The 26,494-nt window shown below is 51.2% G+C and overlaps 1 protein-coding gene across 1 annotated transcript in view; it reads right to left on the bottom strand.

Moving 5' to 3' along the window:
- The window catches only part of CMTM4 (CKLF like MARVEL transmembrane domain containing 4), a 50,882-nt gene that overhangs the window by 9,085 nt on the left and 15,303 nt on the right, over positions 1-26,494 (bottom strand). The window contains exon 2 of the mRNA XM_004600623.2: positions 8,641-8,817. Within this exon, the coding sequence (XP_004600680.1) occupies positions 8,641-8,817 (177 nt within the window). The remainder of the gene's footprint in view (positions 1-8,640; positions 8,818-26,494) is intronic.

Raw genomic sequence — 26,494 nt, 5'->3', positions numbered from 1 at the left:
GCCCCTGAGCTATTACTCCCTGACCTCACATGATGGTTTTCTAAAATTTTCAGTTGGGGGTGGATGGGTTTGGGCTACAGCTGGTGGCTCTTGGGGGTCACTCCTGCTGGAGCTCAGAGACCCTCACAGACTCAGGCTCAAACCCACGCCTCTCGCATGCAAAGCTCCTTCTCTAGCCCACATTATTGTTTCTTAATGACATTATTAGAAACCACAACTGCAAACCCAGTAAGGACGTGCATACTAACTAGTGCCTATAGCTAGCCCACTCCCATCTCTACTGAGATGCCTGATTTTAAATGCTCTTAATGAGAGTTTTGTGCATATACCATTCCAATATCACACTCACCACAATTATTTTTGTCATTGGAGTTTTCGTCTTGTTTTGTTTTTAAAGAAAACACATCCAAATCATTTTGGCTTAGCCCGAAATTCCCTCCAAGGTCTGGATGTACTAAAACTGGTCAACTCTTCTCCGACACCCCCTCTTTCATTTCTGACATTCCCAGCACCAGCCTGCAGCCCTGAGAGCACGAGGAGCCAGACCTCAAATTCTTTCTGATAGTCTTTCAAGCCTCTGTTCTAAAGCCTAGAGGATTTTCTCCTAAGCTGCTTGCAAAGCACATCAGGTTACAGATCCAATCTTCAGAGTTTTAACCCCTGTCTCACCTGCCAACTGGACAAGAGCAGAGACTGGGAGCCATGGCCAGCGCAGGGCACTAACCTCCCGTGGCTTCACTGTATCTGCCATGGACACAGCAGCCCCTCCTGCTGGGGGTGTTTAGAGCATTAAGTGGAACAACAGAAGCATCACGCCCAGTGCCAGTAAGGGCTCATTCCCCAGTTGCTACTTCTGCATCGGCACTGCAGGCAGCCGTGGTCATACCCAAGTGCCTCTCCAGCCTCTCTGAGAAGGAAATCAAGGACTCGCTGGATAGTGGGCAGGGCCTGCCGCACACAGCTGACCCAGCTTTAACCCCTGGTACCACATATGATCCTTCAAACATCACCAGGAGTGATCCATGAGTGCAGAGCCAGGAGTAAGCTCTCAACACTTCCAGCTGTGGCCCCAACACCACACATAAAAAAATTTAGGACCTATCAGCACCAAGAGGACCCCAGTGGGGCACCTGTCTTATACGCAGCTGACCCATGTTCGATCCCTGCACCCCATGTGGTTCCCCATGCCCACAAGGAATGACTCCTGAGTGCAGAGCCTAGAGTAAGCCCTGAGGACAGTTAGATGTGACTCCAAAACCAAATAATAATAATAATAATAATAATAAAGTTTCTTTTGTTTTCAATTTTATTTTTTCATTGGAACTGGTGGCAGGGGTTGAAGCCAGGGCTTCACACATGCAAAGCAAATGCTCCCCCGCCAGGCAACACCCAGGCCATCGGCTCTTCTTTATAAAGAAGCAGCAACTCAGTACCAAGCATGTGCCAGGGACCCCAACACCTCCCAAACTGGCTCCAGGAAAGCAGCAAAGTAGTGACTTCAAAAAAACCTGTCTTTGAAGCGTCTGCCACATGACAGTTTCAGGCGTTAGGGCCAGCAGGCCACAGAGTCAAGCCAGAAAGGTCCAGCTGCCCTCGGCGCCAGCAAAGGTGCTGGAGGGGTGAAAAAGAACATAGCACATACTTTGCAAACCAAAGACTATTCCGAAATGGGGAAAATTTTGGGGGGCACAAAACTATGGTTAAATATTAAACACCATAATGTGTACATTAATGGCGGCTGTTTAAAAACAGAACTGTGATCAAGGGTCCACCAGCAAAGGTTTTGGAGAGGCCCATGTAATTTTGCCTGTGAATTCCACATTTGGAAACTCATCTTAATTGCCATATTAGTACAATTAGTCCAAGTATTAGTTAAAATGGCATTATTTTAAATAACAAGGTAAAGGAAGGAAATAACACGTTTAATGCCAAGGGCTAATTAAAAAATAAATAAATAAGGGGCCGGAGCGATGTTTGCCTTGCACGCGGCCGACCCGGGTTCGATCCCTGGCATCCCATATGGTCCCCCAAGCACTGCCAGGAGTAATTCCTGAGAGCAAAGCCAGGAGTAACCCCTGAGTATCACTGGGTGTGACCCAAAAAGCAAAATAAATAAATAAATAAATAATACCCAGGGCTGAGAGATAAAATGACATTTACAGAATGGAACACTAGGCAGTCATTAAAAATGATGATACAGAGTCAGAAAGATGGCTCAGTCAGCTGAGTGCACGCTTTGCATGTGGGAGGCCTGAGTCTGATCCCCTGCACCATTTAACCCTCCAAGGCCAACAGCAGTGTTCCCTGTCCCCAGCCCCCAGCACAGAGCTGGTCTGGCTGAAAAATAGACAAAACATTTTCAATTACTTTTATATAGCTGTACATTCTATATAGATGATATTCATGAGTCTAAATGAGAAAAGCATTACTTTAATGACTGCAGTGTCTTCCACCCACATACATGAATTATGTGAAAGACAATCTAGTGAAAGCCATCTAGAAGATCTGACCCATGTATTACAAGTGGTTATTGCTGGCCAGGTTGCATCACATATAACTTTTAACAAACAGCTGCACTGCTATAAAACCCTTATATCACAGACATTTGGGTTGGGCCACACCTGCTGGTGCTCAGGGCTTACTCCTGGCTCTGTGCTCAGAGATTACTCCTGGCAGTGCTAGGGGACCATATGTGGTGCAGGGGATTGACCTGGGGTTAGCTGCAGGCAAAGCAAGGATCTTTAATCTATGTACTATCTCTCCACCGCCCTCCTCTATCATGTAATATACCCAACAAAAGGTACAAGTCAATCACCATAATTTAACTTTAGGACATTCTTCAGTCCTCAGCAAAAGAAAGCCTTGGGTTCAGAGCTATAGTACAGTGGGGAGGGCACACCGCGCACGAAGCTGACAAGAAGTGCTGCTTCCAACAGGACAGCTCTGGGTGAACACGCGCGCACACAGAGTATAGGGATGGGTCCGAGTGCTCCGTCAGGACACAAAAACAGCACTGCCCCCCACCTCTGAAGCAAACTATTTTCTTGTTGGGGGGGTTGTCTTAAGGGAGCCTACCTGGCAATGTTCAGGGGTTACTCCTGGCTCTGCACTCAGGAATCACTCCTGGCAGGGTCGAACCCAGGTCAGCCACGTGCAAGGCAATGCCCTTGCCACTGTACCATCGATTTGGCCCCAGGAAGCCTTCTCTAAGCCATGAAGCTGAAAGCTCACCCCGGAATGGCACACAGGCTACTACTTACCGGTCCCCTGGATGACTCCAGCATCCCAGGGGACAGTACACCCACAACGGGACACAGCTAATCTCTAGGTTGACCAGGTCAGAATGGTTGGCTTAATGTAATAAGGAGCAGAACATGCATGGAATTCCAGAGAAAGAGAAAGTTTGGGGGTGGTCATTTACTAGATCAAAGTACCACCCAGATGCTGATCACGTTTGGTGGTCCTCCTGGGTTACCCTGGCCACTATAAATCATGGAACAAGTGGGTGAGGTTCTCACGTGCAAGGAAACTACAAGTATAGACTAAAGCTGGAGGTTGTGCATCGGTCACTTGGTTCCTCCACCTTGACTTTTCTTGGCTCCAGTTGGTCTTAGGTTCCAACTGGCCTGCAGCCTGACGTACTGTGTCTCACTTTCTGAGGTGCCAGCATCTGGAGCACATTACCTCCATTGGCAAAAACGTATAAAGTTTCTGGGCCCTGTTTGTGCTTGCAAAAAAAACCTGATCAGGGGTGATAATGGAGCAATAGCACAGCGGGTAGGGCATTTGCCTTGCACATGGCCGACCCAGGTTCAATTCCCAGCATCCCATATGGTCCCCTGAGCACCGCCAGGGGTAACTCCTGAGTGCAGAGCCAGGAGTAACCCCTGTGCATCGCCAGGTGTGAACAAAAAAGGAAAAAAAAAAATTTTTAAAGCCTGATCAAAGATGGAAAGGGTTGGGGTGGATGACGCTGCTGAAGGACAGGTACATTATCCCTGTCTTGGTATAGGCACACGGGTGTTTGCTTAGTCAGTGAAAAGGACACTCCGTCAGGCGCAAACACAGGAGTTCCCTTTCTACGAGAGCCAAGGGGGTCTGATTCCTCCGCCATGACAGTCAGGGCACAGCATGTTTGCCCTGGCTGTCCTCCTGCCTCCCTATGAATAGAGCTGGACAATATGTGTCCTTTGGGACTGGCTCCTGTCACTTAGCCATGAGCTCTGTCTATTCATGCCCCAGCGAGCACCAAGATGTGCTTTTTACCACCAAAGATATGTCCCTGTACAGAGGCACCGTTTTCTCTGTCCCTTCATCCTCAGACAGGCGTTTTTTTACTAGGGGTGATAATGAAGCACTCAGCTATGCACTGACAGGCTTTTCTAGAGATTTATTTCCCCTGGGTTGGCACATGATCTCTTTGTTCTGTCCCTCCCTCCCTTTCTCCTTCTCTTCCTCCTGGCTCTAACCTCAGGAATCACTCCTGTGGGGTTCAGGGGACCTAAAGTGCTACCAGAGACCAGCACCTTCCCCTGCTCTAGCTCTCCAGGTCCTTCTAGTTTTTCTACAACAAGGATTAAAACAGGAATACTGTGAAAATTAGTCAGCATCACCTACTTGAGTTCCTTGGCCAGGAAACAAAATCAAGGCTTGTAGATTCAGCCGTCATATTAGGAAAATGCATGGCATGTCTTCAGATAAGGATCTGGGGGGTGGGAGCCGGGGGCCAGGTCAACAGATACTTAATTTTTTTGTAATGCATTTATTGGGACATGGATGCTATTGGCCACTGGCTTTCCAATTTACCAGCCATCCCCACCATCACATCTCTTCCCCAAATACTTATACTTCCTGTCTGGCCCCTAAAATGCCCAAGCTGCCACTCCTTATTCCAGGAGATGAAGAGGAAGGTCAAGGGTGGGAGCTAAGCCATCGCCCACGTATGCATGCTCTCTGGCTTCCTCTGAGCAACACCAGGAGCCACGGGTCAAAGTGCAAGCAATGCCAGTCCAGCAGAATCTGGCCAGGGGGGCGCTAAGTCAAGGCTTACGAGTTTTGTTTGGCCCAGGACTACATTTGGCTTGCACAGTGTTTAAAACAAATTTGAACAAGCTAACATTTGAACACAAAGGAATGCACATTAAAAAAAAAAAAAACTCATTTCTCAAAAACAACAAAAGGCCAGAGACATAGTAGAGAGGTAAAAGTCCTGCAATGCCATGCACACAGGGGACCCTGGTTTGAATCCCTTGCACTGCATATCACCACTGGGAGAGAGAACACAGTGACAGTGACAGGACAACAGCCAGAAATAAGGCCAGCGCTTTAGCCTTTGTACTCTCTCGGCCCATCTGGTATTTTCTCTGGACTTGCCCTGACCCTCACTTAGCCTCCCGCCCCGAGGTGCCCACACCCACCTTCCTTAACCATGCTCTTCCCAGGCCCCACCCTAAACTGGGTCCTGTGGAATGCATGGCTCTGAGAGAGCCGGGCCCCTATTTTCTATCCCCCAACCGAGCACAAAGCAGGGCCCCGCAGATCAGAGAGGAGACTAGGGGGAAGAGGGGCAGCAGCAGCCGTCAGTCACTCGACTGCTCCACAATCAGGGGCTGGGGGCGGGCTGGTCCCTGCTCTGTGCCTCCATGAACAGGGGCCACTCACAGTCAGTACAAGTGGCCCCATTTGCCAAGGAACCATCAAGGAATCAATGGTGACAGTAGCTGCCACTAGATGGAGCAGTCACTGTGTCACCAAATTACATTCAGGATTTGACTGAGCCCTGATCCGATCATGATCCCAAATGTCCACATGATCCCAAATGTCCCAAATGTCCACATGCTGTTACTGTAACTAGGGGGTGAGGGAGTCACACCCAGTTGTGCTCAGGGCTTACTCCTGGCTGTGTGCTCTGGGATCACTCCTGGAGGCATTTGGGGGAATCATATGCAGTGCCGGGGATCAAACCTAGATCAGCTATATGCAAGGCCAGTGCCTCACCCCTGTACTATCCCTCTGATTCCCAGGGACCTGGATGGCCAATGAAGGTAAAGCCCTTGCTCCATGACTGGTTTTTTTGTTTTTTTTTTTTTTGGTTTTTGGGTCACACCTGGCGATGCACAGGGGTTACTCCTGGCTCTGCACTCAGGAATCACTCCTGGCAGAGCTCAGGGCACCATATGGGATGCTGGGATTTGAACCCGGGTCGGCCGCGTGCAAGGCAAATGCCCTACCCGCTATGCTATCACTCCAGCCCCCCATGATTGTTTTTTTGATTAGAGGGCCTATGAGGTTCTTTGAAGCCATCTGTCTATTACACCACCAAGTTATTTGACAGTGTGGAGAGGGTAAGGGTGGGAGTTGGTCACACCCAGCGGTGCTCAGGGGTCATTCCCGGAGATACTCAGTGGGGGAGCTGAGGATCAAATTGAGATCAGCCACATGCAGGGTAAATGTGTGATCCCTGTATTATCTCTCCAGTTGCACCATCACATTAGATAACAATTCTGTCAACATTCCCTCATGGACAACACCCAGTTTATCTTAGTAACTGAGGCCAGAGAGACGCATCACTCAATCAGCTGGAGCAAAGGCTTCTTGTGCAGGAGGCTCGCGTTCCATCCCTGGTGTCACATGGATCCCAGAGTACCGCCAGGAACAACCTCCAAGCACTGAGCAGAGAGTAGCCCAAAGAGCGCCACTGGAATGGTTCTGCCAGGCAAGGTGACTGGCCCTGGCTCCTGAGAGCGGGCATACAGGTGGCACCAGCCAAGGAGACTGGAGCTCAGGGAGAGGGGGTGCTCAGCGCCTGCTCAGCAGCTGGGATGCCACGGGGCTCTCCTCCCACAGGCACAGAAGGCACAGGAGGCACAGGCTGCCTGTCCTGCCTTTCTGCCTGCTGGTTTCCTCTGAGCTCCTCCTACTTGTGCTTATTTGCAAAGAAACTTAAAAAAAAATAATTCACGGGGCCGGAGCGATAGCACAGCGGGTAGGGCGTTTGCCTTGCACGCGGCCGACCTGGGTTCGATCCCCGGCATCCCATATGGTCCCCCAAGCACCGCCAGGAGTAATTCCTGAGTGCAAAAGCCAGGAATAACCCCTGAGCATCGCTGGGTGTGACCCAAAAAAAAAAAAAAAATAATTCACTATTAAGTTCCCCTTCTTGTTCAGCATAGTGAGTGCAGGAACACAAGCCCAGAAAAGAGACCAGTGAGCAGCAAGCCTGAAACGCAGTTTGGACTCAGACAGTGGAGAGAAGAGGGCCCCATCCCACTCAAGATGCCTTGACGTGGGGGGCGGCGGGGGTCAGAGATAGTCCAAACAGGTAAGGCACTGCCTTGCATGCAGCTGATCTGGGCTGGAATTCCAGCACCACAAGTGGTCCCCTGAGCAGAGCCAGATGTAGCCCTAAGCATCACTGGGGGGTGGCCCCAAACACAACAACAAGGACTGATAGCCCAGGAGGCTTCCTGATTGCTACAGGGTTCATAAAATCCCTAGGATCAGTAAATTATCTGTTCTCAGTCATTCCTTTTATTTTTGGGCCACACCCAGAGGTATTCAGGGATCACTCCTGATGGGCTGGGAGACCAATATGTGGTGCTGAGGGTAGAACCTGGGTCAGATGTATGTAAGGCAAGCACCTGATCCCCTGCACTCTCTCTGGTCCTCATATTTTTGATTCTTTCAGAATCAGTAGTTTTGAGTCCAATATGGAAACAATATGCTAACAGAGCCATTCTATTTTCTCACGTCTATGGTCTGTGAATAGCAACACCACAATCTTTTCAGAGGATCATGAAAGTGAAATGACATCATTGAAAGGGTCAGAATAATTCTGCTATGATGGCTGTACCATGAAGGAAAACACAATTCATTTCAGTTGACCCAGTAAATAAATTAAAAATTTCACAGTTCACTCTGATGGTGGTGATGGTTAGTAATCTTGTACAACAAAGCTGTAAAAGCTACCGCTACTGTAACCATCACGGCGGAGCCTGGCAAGCTACCCATGGCATATTCGATATGCCAAAAGCAGTAACAACAAGTGTCACAATGGAGATGTTACTGGTGCCCGCTCGAGCAAATTGATAAACAATGGACGACAGTGCTACAGTGCTACTATAACCATATTACCTAATATATAATAAAAAAATAAAAGTTCAAGTTTTGCAGTTGAGGGCCAGAGATAACACAAGAATGGGTAGGGTGCTTGCCTTGCACACAGCCGACCTGGGTTTGACTGTCGGTATCCCATATGGTCCTGGGAGCCCCACCAGGAGTACCCCTAAGCACAGAGCCAGGAGTAAGCCCCGAGCACAGCCAAGTGACTCAAATAACAAAAACCAGGAAAGTCCACAGTTGAATTACAAGTGAAAAGTGAAGAGAGGTCCAGAAAGGGAGCGCGAGAGACTTTCTTTGCATGCTGGAAGGCTTGATCCCCAGCACCGCCTGGTCCTGGAGCGACCCCTGAACACAGCCAAGAGAAGCGTCCTGAGCACTAACAGGGGTGCTCCCTCCCACCCCGGCCACAGCAACAGCGCATGAATGGCTGGCCGCCGTGCGGGAGGTGGGGGATCCAGCCTTCCCTGGCAGCCAAGACGTTCTCACTCTGTGCAGAAGCAGCTGGTGGCCCGTACTCACAGTCAGGTTCCAGTTGATCTGCGGGATCCTCATGTGCAGGTTGAGGCTAAACAGGATCAGCAGGACGCCCGTCACCACGAACGCACTGCAGCTCACGAACTCAAAGAAGTAGAGGCCTTCACACGGGGAGCACTCCAGGATGGTCTCGATGCAGATGAACGCAGTCAGGGCTAGAACCTGGGAGGGAGGAAAGGCACACGTCGGCTTAGACACGCCTGTCACCCGGTGCTGCCGCATCGACGCACCAGCCCCACAGACAGCCGCCAAGTCCTCCCCCCACGGACATTGTTTTCCCCAAAATGACGTGGGGAGGGAAACGGCTCCAGGAGCTGAGCACACTTGTCTGGCACAAGCAAGGCCCTTCATGCCCCGTCTCCCCCACCCTCCCCGGGATGCCAGGGGGTGGCCCCGGCCTCCCAGCACCAATGAGTGTGATCTGGGGCTGAACTGCGGTAGACCCCAGTTTGATCCCCAGGAGCACGCATCAGGTCTCCTCCAGCACCGCCAGGTGTGACCCCCGAGCACAGAGCCAAGAGTAAACCCTTAGCACCACCAGATGTGGCTCAAGGCCCCCAGCTTCTCCCCAAAATGACCTCGGGTTGGAGAGAAGCTCGGTGAACTGAGGACATGCAGGAAACCCAGGTTCAATGTCAACACTAACGTGGTCCTCCAAGCACCGCCGGGAGCAGCCCCCCAGCACTGAGCTGGAAACAACCCCAAGCATGACAGGTGTGGGGCGGGAAGGGGAGAGGCTGGGCGGGCTGACTCAATTCCTAGGAAAGAGCAGCTTCGGGGGCTTCGTGAAAGAAGGATCTGAGCCCTAACGTGAAGAGCTGAACCCTGGCCAGGGCAGCAGGACCAGTCTCTGCCCTGTCTAGCCCGTCCCCTGCCACTAGGAGCTAGACGCCACTGATATGCTCCTAACTGAAGCCAGGTGCCCCAGAGTGGGAGGGTCGTGTCCCAGTGGCATCCCACCCAAAGCCATCAGGACTGACTCTGTAGTTCAGGTGCTGCTGGTCTGTTCTCTCTCCAGCCCCTGGGCAGGTGGTCCTGGGCTCCCTTCGCCTCCCTCCTGCGAACAAGAAGATGGAAGGGCAGCATGCCCACCAGTCGGGCCAAGCCAGGGCCACCTCCTGCTGTCAGTCCGGTCCCATGACCGGAAGGCGCTCTGCTTGCCACGGGGCTGATGCTCGTCTGCTCCACGCCCTCCGGGACAACAGGCTCTTCACATTCCTCCGGGAAGGCAGCACGTGGCCCACAGCCCTCTCGGCTCACACATCAGCATCTCCTAACGCGCCCCTTCCCGCCCTACACCAGGCCACAGACTAACTAACTCCCCATCTGAATTACACGCCTGACTCGCAAACAATTTACAAAGGAACAGTTCATAGGAGGGAAACTCCAAAACTTTTTTTTCACACCTGTAATTGGATCTAGTAATCTCAGGGCAAAATATAAAATAACACACTGCTTGATGAGTTACAAATGTTTCTGGTATGCCAACTTCATCTGGATTGGTGTGGGAAGGTTAACACCTACAGGCTTACACATTACAAAGAAAATGGCTTCAGGAAGGTGAAACCAGGCAGTGAACAGAGACGTTCAAAGGCCCAGCTCTCCAGCTCACCACCTAGTGGTCCGAACAGAGCGTGTGTTACCAAATACAGTGTGCTGGGCCGTGAAAAGAACAAAGGAGAAATATTAAGACGGGGAAGGAGAGAGAAAGAACAGAGTGGCCTGATCTACTCTGGGCCTGGAAAGGCACCCTTGATGGACAGAAGATGGGGGGATGGACAACAGTGGAATGTGGCCTTGGCCAGGTCCTAAAGAGAGATGGCCAGGAGAAATGCCCAGCAGCCAGTGACGGGGCCTCAGGGGACCAGAGGACAGAGCCCTCCCCAGTCCCCTCCCACCGCCAACTGACCAGTACTGGGATGAAGAGGCTGACAGGTCCCAGGAGGGTTGCTAATTATGACTGATCGTGTCCCGCCCCCATACAACCTGAAGGGCTATTCCTAGAGCCACGGAGGGCGAGGCAGGGAGACGGCCATGGACCTTTCTGGAGCGTGCGGGGACCTCGGGGGCTCTGGCCCTCCTTCCAGGCACAAGGAGGGCTGGAGACTGGGGCTGGGAGAGTTCCCTCAGGCGCGGTACTTATTACAAAATCTGAACATTCCCAACTCCTCACGAGCACCAGCAACCCTGGAAGGGAGCGCTATGCTCACAGGGGACTGGGGGGGCGGGGGGGCCCTCTGAAGAATCTACAGAAGCAACTGCAATCAGTGAAGGCTGCACTTCTTTTCCGCCCTGCCTTCAGTGCAGCCCAGCTGGTGACAGAACTGCAGTGGGCATTTGGGGGATCTGGCTAACTGAAGGATGAGACATTCATTAACTCTGGGGCCAGGAGATGGGACAGGGGTTCAGATGCGTGCCCTGCATGACCCTGCTCCCGCCCGGCATGTAACCCTGAAGGCCTCCGAGCCACAGTGACCCTGGTGGTCCCCAAACCACAAGGGCCTAAGCAGCACCACAGCCTCAGCCCACAGGCACTGAGTCAGCAGGCATGGGTGACGGAAAGTCGCCAGGAGAGGTCCCCAGGCCCATTGAGCACTGCTTGGGAGACAACCCAATAAGAAAAAATAATAATTTGGAGTATAGCCTTTACTTCCACACAGCTAAGTTATTATAGTTTCCCCGCTGGGGGAGCCATTCCAGCACCCGGGAACACTTTAGTTCGTAATTTTATGGATTTCTAAGTACTATTCTATCGAGTTCTGCATTTTTAATGAAGCATCTTTTTCTTAAAAGTGGACTTTCAGGGCTGGAGCAATAGCACAGCAGTAGGGCGTTTGCCTTGCACGCGGACAACCTGGGTTTGATTCCAACATCCATCCCATATGGTCCCCTAAGCACCGCCAGGGGTAATTCCTAAGTGCAGAGCCAGGAGTAACCCCTGAGCATCACCAGGTATGACCCAAAAAGCAAAGAAAGTGGACTTCCAGGGGCTGAAATGACAGCACAGCAGGTAGAGTGTTTTCTTTGTACATGGTCAACTCCTGTTTGATCCCTGGCACCCCATATGGTCCCCTATGCCCCGCCAGGAGTGATTCCTGAGTGCAGAGCCAGGAGTAAGCACTGAGCATCGCCGGGTGTGGCCCAAAAAATAAAACAAACAAGGGGGAAAAAAGTGGATGCCCAAACTGTACGTCTCAAGTCCCTCAAAATCCGGCTCTATGTCTGGGTCTGGGCAATAAAAGAACGCACACAGCATCTGTGACTCTGGCAGCTGGCGACCACTGTGCCCCAGAAACAACTGTGCCAGGTGCCCTTTCCTACCATGGCAGCCAGCCACACTCCAGGCACCTTTAACACTCAGGGCCAGTCAACTCCCCATGGCCCTGCAGGCATGTGTGACATGGGAAAGAAGGAAATCTTCCTCATAGGAGTCACTAAAATTCAGGATTTGTTTATGACCACAGCTCGTTCCAGTACAAGCCCACCAAAAGGGTGCTTTGGACATCTCTCTGCGTGTGCCCTGTGTCCCATAAGAAACCACTGCTTGACTCGCTTGAGACACAAGGGACCCTAATGGTTTCATACAAACTCACCAGCTGGTCAAAGTAAAAAAAAAAAAAAAAAAAAAAGATGTTATTAAATTATTTAAAACAGAGCAGCACATTAAATAGCTATAATTTTATTCTTGAAAACTAATATAACCCTGATATAAAAAAATATGGTGAAGAAAACCAGAGTAGATCCAAAAGGACTTGTGAATAAACTTTTTTCATCAATTTTGCTCTAGTGGGCACCGGTAACATCTCCATTGTGAGACTTGTTGTTACTGTGTTTGGCATATCGAATATGCCACAGGGAGCTTACCAGGCTCTGCCGTACAAACCAGAGTGAATGTATTCTGGGAATGATAAAAAGAAGGGCTCAGTAGCAGCAAAGAATTATTAAGAGAGAAAGAAAGAAAGAAAGAAAGAAAGAAAGAAAGAAAGAAAGAAAGAAAGAAAGAAAGAAAGAAAGAAAGAGAGAGAGAGAGAAAGGAAGAGAGAAAGAAAGGAAGAAAGAAAGAGAGAGAGAAAGAAAGAAAGAAAGAAAGAAAGAAAGAAAGAAAGAAAGAAAGAAAGAAAGAAAGAAAGAAAGAAAGAAAGAAAGAAAGAAAGAAAAAGGAAGGAAGGAAGGAAGGAAGGAAGGAAGGAAGGAAGGAAGGAAGGAAGGAAGGAAGGAAGGAAGGAAGGAAGAAATATGAATGGCAAAAAGGCACATGAAAAAATGCTCTTCATTACTAATCATCAGAGAGATGCAAATCAAAACAACTATAAGCACCACCACAGGTAATTCCTGAGTGCAGAGCCAGGAGTAACCCCTGTGCGTCACTAGGTGTGACCCCCACAAAATAAAGGGGGCTCAAGCACTGAGCCATAGATCTGCCACAGCCGGGCAGAGTAGTGTCTCAGGGGATCCCAAGGCAATGTTTGGGACACCCGGACACCCGCACCAAAAAAAAAAAAGTCCTAGGAAACCAGGAAGATAATAGGATTTCCCTAATTTTAGAATTATAGAAAACTGAAAACAAACGTATGCAGCAATGATATTAGATGTGCAATTGTTACGCTTGCTTTGGCAGGGAGGACTGGGGTCCTTCCTGAGGGTGGTCAGGAGCTACTGGGGGCCTGGTGCCTGGGAACCAGACAATGCTGTGGGTGGAACAAGGACTCCAGCATGCAATGCATGCACCCCAGTCCCTCGAGCTCAGTCTCTAAAGCCAGGAACAAAACACAGATGCGTGCAGGAGCCAGACGGGAGGCTCAGGGCGAGTGGAGCACATGCTCTGTACATGGCCAGATCCCTGGCAGCACACGATTTCCCTGAGCACTTCCAGGAGTAATCCCTGAGCACTGAGCTAGGAGTAGCCCCTGAGCAGTGTTGGGCATGGTCTAAAAACAAACAAAAACCTATATGGGCAAGAAACTATCAATGAACTTAAAAGAAAAATCATAGTAAGGAATAATATAAATAAGGGAGGAGCGGGATCCTGAGAGTAGAGGAGTTAAGGCTACCCTGGTTCGATTCCCAGCACCCTGAACCTCACCAAGAGTGATCCCTGAGCACAACCAGATATGGCTCCAAAGCACTCTGCCCACGAAAAACAGTTTGTTAAAAAATTATTTTTGTTTTGGGGACACACCCAGAAATGCTTATGGGTAATTCCCAGCTCTCTGCTAAAGGTTGCTCCCAGGGGAGCAGGTGGTGCTGGGGATGGGACTCCTCATGCAAAGCCTGTGCTCTGCCCACTGAGCCATCTATCTGGCCCCTAATAAAATTTCCTCACCACTATTTGTCTTCCCTTGAAGTTCTATTATGGGAGAGCAAATGGACCTCAATGGAGGTCAGGATTGCCTTTTCTTTACCTGCAAAGAGGAAGACTCCCACTCCAGCCCAGGAACCCAGAGCTCCCCAAAACTAGGGCAGTGGGGGTAAGCAGTCATGCTGTGCGGATCTGGTGGGTTTCAGGTGCATTAGGATGGCTGCCTGGCGGGGACAGGAGGGCTTTAATGTTCACTTGTGCCAGAGCTCACACCAATTTGACTAATCATGTCTCCTCCAGGAGGTCAGGGGTCAGGCAGAGGACACTAGCACCCGCTCCCTGAGAGCCGCTCCTGCTCCCTGGCTCAGCAGCCTCTGACCGCCAGGATCTTCACTGCCAAAAGAACGCCCATAAAAATCTTACTGCGAATGTCACCCTGCCCCAAAAGTCCTCAAGTCAGCCTTGGCACGCTTAGAGAACACCAGCAAATGAGCCATTCTGGGACACCTCCGTGTAAAACCTGTTTGTTCCAGTTTGTTCATGTTGGACACACAAGTCAAGTTACCTGAACACAGGATCCTTCCCCTCAGCACAACTGTTCGTGTTAACGCAGCTGTGTTTGCAGGGAAACCAGTTTGGTTACACAAGACATCAGGTGAGTCTCAGTGTGGTCTGGTCAGTGCACTTGACAAAATAAAGCCCAGGAGAGCATGCTGGGCCCTGTTAGCCGAGGGAGGCACACGTGAGTGCACACAATATGCATGCACATGTACACACGCATGCGCACACACAGACAAGTAACCCCGGACTCTGACCAAGCCTGACACATTCAAAATAAAGTGTACTGAGTCCCATAAATATTGAAGAAACGTTCGAAAGATGAGACCCGGCTTATATTTGCCGCTGGTCCCTACCATCATGGCGCTAGAGCTAGCAGAGCCCTGAGGTACGGGGCAGAGAACCCAGAACGGGTAGGTGAGGAGCAAAACAGTGCCCACGCCTCGATAATCAGCTCCAAGAGGTCTGGAGCTCTGGAGCGGGCTCTGCAGGGGGTGCCCGAGCTCCAGCCCCAACGTAGTATGTTCCCCCGAGAATTGCAAGCTGTGGATCTCTCGAAAAATCAAATCAAGATCAAAACCCAACTCTGTTCTCAGCACCTCTCAGAGAGGCTCAGACAGGCCCCTTGCACCAGGACTGGGAAGAAGGCCCCAGCCTCAACCTTTCTGAGTCCTAAAGCCCAAAGGCGTAAACTGCTCTCCATCCACACAGGACTGGCCTAGACCAGGCACCCAAAAACATAAGCTCCCGGGGCCACAAAGACAGTAGAGCGGGCAGGACACTTGCCTTGCACACGGCTGGCCTAGACTTGACCCCTGGCATCCCATATGGTCTCCTGTGCATTGCCAGGAGTGATCCCAGAGCACAGAGCCAGGAGTGAGCCCTGAGGACTGCCTGGTGCAGCCCCCAAACAACAACAAAAACCACAGGCGCTCCCAGGCCAGAAGCCACGATACAGGGTCTGTGCGCGGTTCTGCGCAGGGCCAGGCACCCAGGAGCAACCTTGGCCGCACACAAGGGCATCACGCACACAAGGGCATCACGCACACAAGGGCATGCCCTGTCCTGGGCAGCCACAGTCCACGGGCATGCCTGCGCCTCCCACACACTCAGGAAACAGGCGCTTTCCCCGTGTCAGGCTCAGCTCGTCCCCACATCTCGCCCTCCTCTAGAGCCCAGCATGTGACTGTCCGCCCCCGGGACCGTGGAGAAAGCATCACTCCCTCCTGGGGCTCAGTGGGAGCCCGGGGAGCCAGGCAGCAAGCTTCTGGTTACTCATCCTCACGTGCGCACCAGGCTCGGTGCTTCTAAGAACAAGAACCGTGCCCGGGTCCTCCTCCCGGGGGAGGCCAGCCTGCGGGGCAGGGCCGTGTATGCTAGTGCCCTGCCTGCTCCTGAAACAACAGGGCAACCAGCAGAACAGTTCTGGGTTCGAAACAAAGGAGCCTCGCTGCAGGTGCAAATTACTTAACCCGCCCAAAGTCTCTGCTCCAGATCTCCAGCAACAGCCATTGTTCCTGGTCAGCTAAATAAACAGTGTGTGTGAGGAAAAGAATTAGAGCAATACTACCTGCACAGCAAGGGCAGAGCTGAACAAAGGGGCAGCACTCAGGCAGCAGGATTAGTGAGCCCAGGCGGCCCCTGGCCCAAGTTCCTTATTGTGGAGGAGAGCGCCAGTGGGCCAAGGACAAAAGGAAGAAATATCCAGGGAGCACGGGGCAGGGCACTGAGGAGAAAAGAGGGGGCCAGGGCAGCCCTTCCACGTGCCAAGCTACGCCAAGGTGCTTGCTTCCAACACCAAAAATGTGCTCCAAGGGACAGATACTCAGTCACCACCAGGAAATACTCGGCTGGGTCTGAGTTTGGCCTCTGAGCAAATGTCTACTTGACCGGTGTTCAGGAATCATTTCTCAAGCTGCAACATCCTGGGGAAATGATCTTGCCATTTTGGACTCCTAAAGCAGTATCGAAGAAGTGAATTCAGATTGTATCTCAACTTCTTTTCATATTAGTGGGCGATGGGGTAGGAGAGCCCCCCCGCACACAGTGCTCAGGTACTGGCCAGGGAGCAGCAGCTCAATGCCAGGCCTGAGGATGAGGTGCTGCTCGGGGCCAGAAGTGCTGGGGTCCACTAGGGTCTCCCTGGCAGTGCTCCAGGACTGGCCATGCTCTGGCCACTAGGCAGCGCTGGGGATCGAACCAATGTTGGGTGAATATCTCACAATCTCTTGGCAACTGCATTTCAATTGCTTTTGTTTTGGTTTTTTTGGTAAGAAAGACTCTCACTTTTCACTTAAAGGATTATACCTGCAGCAGGCATAGGCTCATGCACACACCTGAGGGCTATCCGTCAGATCCTGGCCGGACAAGTTCAAATAGGTTGATTTAGGGACATCCAGCAACGTGCGTGGAGTGTGCAAGCAGCACTACCCAGTAAAGCACAAAACATTTTTCTTGCTTTGTTAAACACACACACACACACACACACACACACACACACACGTCTAAAAAGTCTTATGTGGTTTGATGATATAATTGCACATGACTTCAGAAAGTCACAAGATGGTCAGCATCTTTCTTGCCACAAAAGTGCCCACATTTCACTGCGCACTGCCCAAAATGCTCCACGTTGTCAGCCCGCCTGTATTAGTAATGGGGCGAAAACCATTAGGGCTCAGGCGGCGAGCTCTCGGTCCTCCCCACGCACATCTGAAGCCACTTAAGCTCAAGGCACTTGGTCTCCTGGTCCCCGCCTGCGCTCAGACAAGTGTCCCAGCTTGGCCCAGACAGCTGGGGTCCCCAGGAGCAGCATCGGTGGGAGTCACATCCCCTTCCTCTCCCGCCTTTCATTCTCAGGTACCCCACCCCCCCCACTCCCACCGCTGGTCCAGCAGGAAGCTGGATCCTGTTTCTCAGGAGAGAGCAGCAGGGAGGGGCTTCCTGTAAAGCAGAGTCACGGCCCAGACTGCGGGTCTTTGGAGGTCAGGCAGGTCCATCTATGGGACCCTGCATAACTCTGAGACCCCCAGTCTGACCCCTAGACCCTCTGCCATATAACTGGGGCGTCAGGGCCACATTGAAGCTGGTGGCATAGAGAGCTATTGGACACAGCTTAAAGGGAGAAGCAGCCTCAAGAGGCCATGCCTTGAGCCCAGCAAGACCTACTAACATCCAGACTCTGTTGGCTTCCTCCAGGCAGACCACCCGAACTGTGTGACTGCCTTACCGTCCAGCCTCCAGTTCTCAGTTCTGGAGACGATGACGGGAACAGTTGGCCACGGGAACATGTATTTCTAACTCCCTCCCGAGAAATTCAATATTCACCAAATCCTCCTACTGCGTGCAGGCCACAGACGCAGCAGGCTCGGCCAAGCATGTTCTCTCCTATTTCCTCTTTCATCTGGGAGGAGTGGGGTTACTTCGCTTACTTCTAATCAAGCTATAATTCACACACCACACAGTGCACACATTCAAAGCATGTGGTTCCGCAGCCTTTAGAACAGTCAGAGTTCCACGCCTATCATCATCATGTGATCACCAAACATTCCACCAGCCCAAGGGGAGCGGGCTTTCTAATCCCCATCCAACCGATGAGGAAAAGGAGGGAAAGTTGCTTAACCCATCTGAGCTCGGCGGCCGTGAACAGCAGGACGGGGCTTCAAGCTCAGCCCCTGCGCCCTTCACAGCACTGGGTGCTGCTGATTGCCCCTCGCCACGCCCCTGTATCTGCGCCTGGCTTCCCTCCCAACAGATTTCCCTGCCCTCATACCTATTCCCAAGCCTGCTTCTCTGAGCAGAGCTGCTACCCAAACCCAAAGCCCCCCTCTACCCAGTGGGCATCTCCACCGAAATGTCCCCAGGTACCCACAAATAAGAGCATGAAAAATCCCCTTCCAGGGCCAGGGGGGCAGCTCAGGAGTGAATGCATGAGCCCTGGGCTGATCCCTTTTGTGGCTCTGTGTGCCACCAGCCCTGGACACGACCACAAGAGTGGAGGCGTAAGTCAGTGGAGTGGAGGCATAACAGTCCTCAGTTCAGCTCTTCCCTTCCAAGTGCTGTGTGACTCTGGGCTGAGTCTCTCCTCTTCTCTGTCCATCTGCAGTATGGGTGGAGACAACCCTTCCACTGCAGGGCTTACAGAGCGAACAATAAAACACCAGGCCCCACACACTGTGAGTGCAAGGGACATGGCGGCTTTGTCACTGTGTCTGATGGAGGAGCATCATGTACACGCTGTCAGGGGTCAGAACTTCCTTCCCTTTGAAGGCTGCATGATGCTGCCCCCAACTGTACCTGTCACACTGCATTTATGCAGTCCCCCCTCGATGGACACTTGCGTCACCGCCACCCCCTGGCCACTGTGAATAATGGCTGCTATGGCCACAGCTGTACAAGCATTTGTCCTGCGCGTTCAAGGCTGCTGGCCTTGAAAGCAGCCAACAAAGGTTCAATCCCTGGCATTCCATCTGGTCTCCCAAATACTGTCAGGAATAATTCCTGACTGCAGAGGGGATGGATTGAGAAAATCACCACGTGTCAACTATTAAAATGATACTTCGCTCAAGCAAGCACCAGTCAATGAATAAAAGCTGGTGAAATGGGTGAAACTCTGAGAAGTTACAGGGCACTTGCATGCTCTCGACACTGGGATCTTCCCATTCACACATCCTGCTCCTTACACAGGGACACGTGGTGCCTTTACAGTGGCAGAGACTGGCAGACATCACTTCGATCAGGTTAAGATCAACACTTTGGAACAAGTCACCGTCCCCTATCTCTGCACTGAGAACACCTCAGCACTCCCATGATGCTCTTAATAGAAAATTACCTGTGGAAACAAGAGGAAACATCAAAGAAACCCAAACTGAGGGAGAGCCAGCAAAATAACTGGCCCATATTCTTCCCAAAATGCCAGTGTTCTGAAACAGAGAGGCCCAGAAAGACAGGTGTGACCCGTGAAAGTCACTCTCAGTCCAGGAGTTTCTTTTCCTGTAAAGAACCTGGGCCGGAGAGAGAGCACAAGGGCAGGGTGCAAGCCTTGCAAGCAGCAAACCCTGGTTCGATTCCAGGCACTTCCTATGGTCCCTGCGCCCACTAGGAGTGATGCCTGAATGCAAGCCAGGAGCATCCCCTGAGCACTGTCAGATGTGGCCCACAAATAAGGAAGGAAGGAGAGATAGTACCACGGTTAGGTAACACGACTTCCACGTGCCCACCCTGAATTCAGTTCCTGTCACGTCTGACCTAAGCATCACTGAAAACAGTCCAAAAGAGCCCCAAGCATCACTGGATGTGACCCGAGACTTCCCAGCACCACCTGGACACCACTGAACCACTGCCAACTTGTTCTCCTGTTGTTTGGGGGACACCCAGTGATGCTCAGACTTATTCCTAGCTTGGCCCTGAGGGATCACTCCTGGTGGTGTTTAGGGGACCATGTAGGATACTGGGATCAAATCCAGGTCGACCTCATGCTAAGCAAGCTCCCTAACCACTGTGCTATTGCTCTGGCCCCAGCCACTGTCCAATAGGTCAGGGCCACCATTCTGAATGGATCTAGACCAGCACTTTCCAAACCATCTGAAAACTACAGAATACTAATTTTGATAAACCCAACCCAAAACAATTATTTTTCGGTCCTTCTTCTCCCATTTGTGTCAGCCTCCACAAAAGCGACTCTGGTTCTTTCTCCCGCCCACACCCATCTTCTCCCTCTCCCTCTGAACCCCCCACAGCTCCTAGTCTGCCCAGTGGGCCACATACTTACTTCCCAGACGGTCGTTCGGGACTCCAAGGCGCAGTGTCCTCCAGAACAACAACATGGTGGTGGACTAGAATGTTCTCTGCTGGGCTCTGGGAGGTGGCTCAGGGGTAGAGCGCCCACCCCACTACTGAGGCTGAGTCCACCTCCAGGCACATTACCAAGGGCACAATCCCCCACCCTGTAACAAATGTGTAAGTGTAACTAATGTAACTAATGCATAAAGTGTAACTAATGTGAGGACCACAATTAGAAAACAATTTGTTTAAAAACAAATGTTCCGGGCCAGTGAGATTGTACAGCAGGGAGGGGACTTGCCTCGCATACAGCCAATGTGGGTTCAATCCCCAGCACCACATAAGGTGCCCAAGCCCCACCCAGAGTGATTCCTGAGTGACGGGCCTGGAATCAGCCCTAAGAACTGCCAGGTGTAGCTCGAAAGCAAACAAAACAAAATAATGTTGGGACCAGAGAGACGGTACAGCAGAAAAGGTACTCCTGGTACCATCTAGGGTTCTAAACACTACTTGGGGTCACTCTTGAGCACAAAGCCAGTAGAAGCCCTAGTTGTGGCCCCCAAACCAAAAGTAAATAAATAAAAATGTAAGTGTTTGGAGCCATAGTACATCAGGTAGGGTCCCTTTCATCCTAACTTATGGGTCTTATCTGATTTTTCTTCTCAAGTAAATTAGTATTGTCTAGTATCTTTAAAAGTCACTTCAAAAGAGGCCAGAGAGAGAGTACACAGGGTAGGGCACTTGCCTTACATAAGACCAACCTAGGTTCAATCCCAGCATTCCATATGGTCCCTGAGCACTGCCTGGAGTGATTTCAGAGTGCAGAGCCAGAAGCAAGCCCAAGCCGGGTGAGCATGACCTCCCCCCCCCACAAAAGAAAGTCACTTCAAAAACAAATGATAAATAAAAGCTCTCTGGAAAGACTTCCAATCCCTAACAACCTCCTTCCCGCCTGCAGCTGTCTTCCTTGTCCTTGGCTGCTGGGAGGTGGCGCCTGGGGCCTGGCTAGGCATCCCCTGGGGTTACTGTGCCCCAGGCTTCTCTCCAGAATTCTGTTTCCTCGTTCCTGGCTCTGTAGCACAAGCAGGCACTCCCTAAAGGATGGGCCAGTGACTGACAGATCGACTGGAACCTAAGATGGGCAGATAGTAGGTGACCAGTAAACCAATCCAGAGCCACTGGACACCATCCAAAGGGTGACCATTAATGTTTCATGTCAGCCTGGAATATGGCTTCAGGGGAAGGACTTTAGGATGGCCCCCAGCCCACTCAAGTTTCTAGAAATTACCTGGGGAAAAGCGTACAAAGCTTATTGTCTTATTGTGAGCCACACTCAGGACTGTTGAGGATGTAGCGTAGCAGTACATTTGCCTTGCAGGTGTTGAGCCCCTGGGTTTGATCCCCAACTTCAAAAAGCAAAAGTAGAGCTGGAGCAATAGCACAGCGGGTAGGGCATTTGCCTTGCATGCAGCCGACCCGGTTTGGATTCCCAGCATCCCAAATGGTTCCCTGGGCACCGCCAGGGGTAATTCCTGAGTGCAGAGCCAGGAGTAACCCCTGTGCATCTCTAGGTGTGACCCAAAAAGCAATCAAAAAGCAAAAGTAGGGGCAAGAGCAATAGCACAATGGGCAGGGCATTTGCCTTGCATACAGCAGACCCAGGTTCTCTCTCCAGCACCACATGCGGTCCTTGGAGATTGGTGAGTATAACCCCTGAATGAGAGCCAGGAGTAAGCCCTGAGCACAATGGGTATGGGGGGGGGGGGAAGGATGGCTGGAGATATAGTACAGGAAATTAGAAGCTTGCTAGCATGCTGCTAAGTTTGTTCTATGTCCTGCATTGCAGAGGGTCCTTGAGCACTGTTAATATAGTCCAAATCTCCCAAATCAAGAAATTGGGGGGTCAGGGAGATGCCTTTGCATAGAGAAGCCCTGGGGTAAATCCTCAGTACAGTCCTTACTTACTTACCCCTGGAGTAAGTCCCAGTACAGTCAATACAGTCTCCTAAGCACTGAGTCAGGAATAGTTTCTAAGCATAACCAAGTGTTGCCCCCAAGTAAATGCAAACAAAAAATCCCTACTTCAAAAAGTACCGAGGTTAAAGCCCTTGTCTTGCATGTGACTGACCTCGGTTTGATCCCAAATACCACATATGTTCCTCTGAGCACAGAGCCAGAAGCAAGACCTGAGCACTGCCAGATGCAACAAAACAAAACAAACTAAAAAAGCAACCCCCAACAGCCCAGTCCTTAATGAGTTAACCCCGAGCCTTTCTGTTTCTACACTAGGGCTCCAACCTATCTATCTTGGTGCTGCAGACAAGAAAAACAAAGCAGAAAATGTCCTAGTACCACCTGCTGGTTGGTGGCTCTGGCTCCAGTTAATGGTGTAAGGACACTCCAGCCTTCCTGTCTCTCCCACTGAAACTGTTACTAACCAAGAAACAGGCCAGGGAGGTGGCCCACTGTTTAAGAGTCTGCCCCACCAGTGTGAGGCCCTGCCGCCTTCTAGGCCTGGCACAGAGAACTAAATACAAACCCGGAAACAATGCAGAGACGAAGACGCAGAGAAGCGCTGCGGCAGTGGATACTCTCTGCTTCCCTCCTGGAGTTCCCAGCGTGGCAGCCTCTGACCCAGAAAGGGGAGCTGGACATGGGCAAGTGCTCGGTCCAGTACTGGTCTCCCTGGGGGAAGGCGACGTGGGCACTAGCTCCACTGTGTGCCAGGGAAAGCCTGGGGCTTTCATTTTCCTGGTTTTTTTCCTTTTCTGTCTCATCCTCCAGATCCCAGGAAAGCCTTAAATGTCTGGGACAGCTGCAGCAGGACACCCCAAGCCCCAAGAGGGTGTCACTCCTCTGTATGCTGAGGAGCCCGAGGGTGGGACCCCCTCACCCCGCCCCTTCCCTCCTGGGCCTCCCACTGTGTGCAGGTGGGCACAGACGGGAGGAGTGGAGGAAGTCACTGGAGCACCAGCTTTCCTGACACAGGCCTGGAGGGACGTTCCAGGCAGGAGACTGAAAAGTTCCGAGGAGAAAATAGAAAGGAAAAAGCAAATCTGAAACACTGGCACAAACTCAGAGGCATGCCCCAAGCTCTCCAAATCTATCTGACTCCAAAAGCCCAGTCAAGACAGATCATTGTGCAGGTCCCAGACCAGCCAGTAGGAAGCGGTAGGGGTGGCATGCACCAAAAAAGATTTCCCACTTGGGGCCAGTCATAGTACAGGGAGTAGAGCATTTGCCTTGCACATGGCAAACCGGGTTCGACTCCCAGCATCCCATATGGTCCCCCAAGCACCACCAAGAGTGATTCCTGAGTGCAGAGCCAGGAGTAACCCCTGAGCATCTCCAGGTATGACCCAAAAAGAAAAAAGAAAAAAAAAGAAACAATAACCAAATGCTGTGATAAAATCCAATATTACATATTACTGGCACACAGCGAACAAAAACACACACACACACACAAAAAAAAAATCTCAATTCACATAGGGTTAAAGAAAAAAAAAAAAAAACAGCAGATGCCAAGGCTGAGATGACACATCCATCGCTGGAATTAGCAGATTGTAAAAGCAGCTAGAGCAAAAAGAACCAGGGGGTGGGGGAGAATGAACACTCTTAAACAGAAAGGAAACAAGACAAAAGGGAAGCTATCAACAGCTCTACAACATTTCATGAACAATTCAGAGCTACAAGATAAAATCACTGTATCACTCTATCACTGTCATCCTGTTGCTCAAGCGGGCACCAGTAACGTCTCCACTGTGAGACTTGTTACTATTTTTGGCATATCAAATATGCCATGGGTGGCTTGCCAGTCTCTGCCGCGAGGGCGAGATACTCTCAGGAGCTTGCTGGGCTCTCCAAGAGGGGCAAAGGAATCAAACCCAGGTGAGCCATGTGCAAGGCAAACGCCCTACCCGCTATGCTATCGCTCCAGCCCACAAGATAAATAAATATAATTAAAACTTCACAATATGTACCACTATCAGTTTAAAAATAATAAATAAAAAGACAACACCAACTGCTGAGAGGAATGCAGAGCAACTGGAACTCTGGAACTTTCATTTACTGCAAATGAATGAAAAACAATCACAGCTACTCTGGAAACGTCTAACCTGGACTTTTGCTAGGAGGTGGGGGACAATGGGGGACACCCAGCCTGGCAGGCAGGTGCTCCAGTCCTTGAGTCCCCTTTCCAGCCCCTGATTCTCTTTTTTAATGACAAATATTTTTATCATCAGAACATAACGTATTTCCCCTTTAGAAAACAGCATGCAAGATCTGCACCGCGGATCTTCCTATGATGACATTTGTAAGCCTCGTATGAGACTGGGGGTCTGAGGTGTGGGGCCAGAGAAGAGAGAAGCAGACATGTGGAATCTTTTCGAGGAAGTGGCAGTTCTGCTACTGTCTCTGCATAAAGAGGAAGGAAGAACTATGAAAGTTGCAAGTTAGGAAAGTGACGGCGGTGTCCGGTGGAAGATGGTGAAGAGTCCCCAAGAAGGGGCCTGGGGCGGGGAGCAGCGGAGGCAGAGACCAGGAGAGGCATGCAGGGTGGTCCAGCTGCACCCAAGGCCTGTGATGGAGACAGTCAAGTCCCTCAGCAGAATGGCCTGAGTACTCCAGGGGTTGCTCTCCAACCTCCTAGGTGGGGGCCTCCTTGCATGTGGCCGGCCCCATTTGGTACTCAGTACCACCAAGCACCTCTAGGAGCCATGTCCATTCTCAAAATTAGGAGTAGCCCCCACACACACACCAATACCTCCTGGTGTACACCTCTCCCCCCACAAAAAGGGAGTGCACAGACGACCAATCCCTAGGCTGGCTGGCAGCCCCCTGATGCAACCTGGGAAAGTGCTCCGGACCGAGCAAGCGGCCCATTCAACACACCGGGCAATTCCACACTGCTGACAAATTCATGCAGGGAGAACGGACAGAGGAATGTGTACAAAGACCATCTACTGGGTTACATTTCTAGAATGAACAAACACCTCCTGTCTGAAAAAGCAGCTTTGGGACCAGAGACTTAGTACGGCGGGTGAGTCACTTGCCTTGCATACAGCCAACCTGGGTTCAATCCCCAACACCCTACCTGGTCCCCTAACCCCACCAGGAGTGATCCCTGAGCACAGAGCCAAAAGTAAGACCTGCACACCACCAGGTGTGGCCCAAAAACCAAGAAAATAATAAAAAGAAAACACAGCTTTGCCGAATCACCCTTCGGGCCTGGCCCGGCATTTAAGGGCAGTTATCTGCGGTACACGGTCATCTGCATACTCAGCAATGAGGCAGGGTTGCTCCAGGGGCCTCTGGACCGGCATTCCTTACACCCGGAGATTGGGTTTCCCGCTGCAAATGGGTCAGGTGGCCAAGCCGACTCCTCTCTCCACGGCCACCACACTGGAATGGTCTTTCCTCAGCCAGGGCTCTAGTCTCAGGGCTACCCAGCAGGGCAGGTCCACTTTCAGGTAAATGGACAGGCAGATGCTTTTTTTGACTTTAGACATGTGTTTCTTTTCTTTTTTAGCAGGGGTGGTGGCCAAACCTGGCAACACTCAGGGGATGTGGGGTGCTGGATATTGAACTTGGGTCAGCCACATGCAAGGCAAACATTCTACCCACTGTACTATCTCACGAGCACCAGAAACAAACTCTCCTCTCCTTCCCAGGTTCTGTTTTCCAAGCTATCTGGGACACACACACACACGCCACACATGTGGGGTGGTGCATGCACGCCCTCGGACTCACAGGACTTGTTTCCCATGTTCAGACTGCAAAACTGTACTCTAAAGCAACACAGGCCCCTGTGCAGGCAGACGGGCGTGATCAAAGTTCATTGCAGAATCGAAGGGCTGGAAGGCGATTCCACACACCCCAAACTCATGCTCTCCTCTGACCCGAAGCTTGGAGCTCCCCAGTCAGCTGCTCGGCCCAGCACATTCACTTGAGCAATTGGCCTAAATTGGTGAAATGCCTCCACTTCACAGAGAACACAGGCAAGACTTGGTTATCCATTTACAGTCTTCCAAGGAAGAAAAAAAGCCCGAGGACAGTCATCATTCATCTGTCTCTCCCTTAATTCTATGAAGGATAAGAAGACAATCACCGGTGCCTTGGTCTTGGAGGCCTAAGAAAAGCTGGGGGCAAATACTGGCTGTCAGCATACACACACACTGTGGCAGGTGGATGTCTCAGGTACCCAAG

The sequence above is a fragment of the Sorex araneus genome, chromosome 8 (genome assembly GCF_027595985.1).
Source record: "Sorex araneus isolate mSorAra2 chromosome 8, mSorAra2.pri, whole genome shotgun sequence".
NCBI lineage: Eukaryota > Metazoa > Chordata > Mammalia > Eulipotyphla > Soricidae > Sorex > Sorex araneus.
This window is presented reverse-complemented; position numbering and strand designations above follow the sequence as displayed.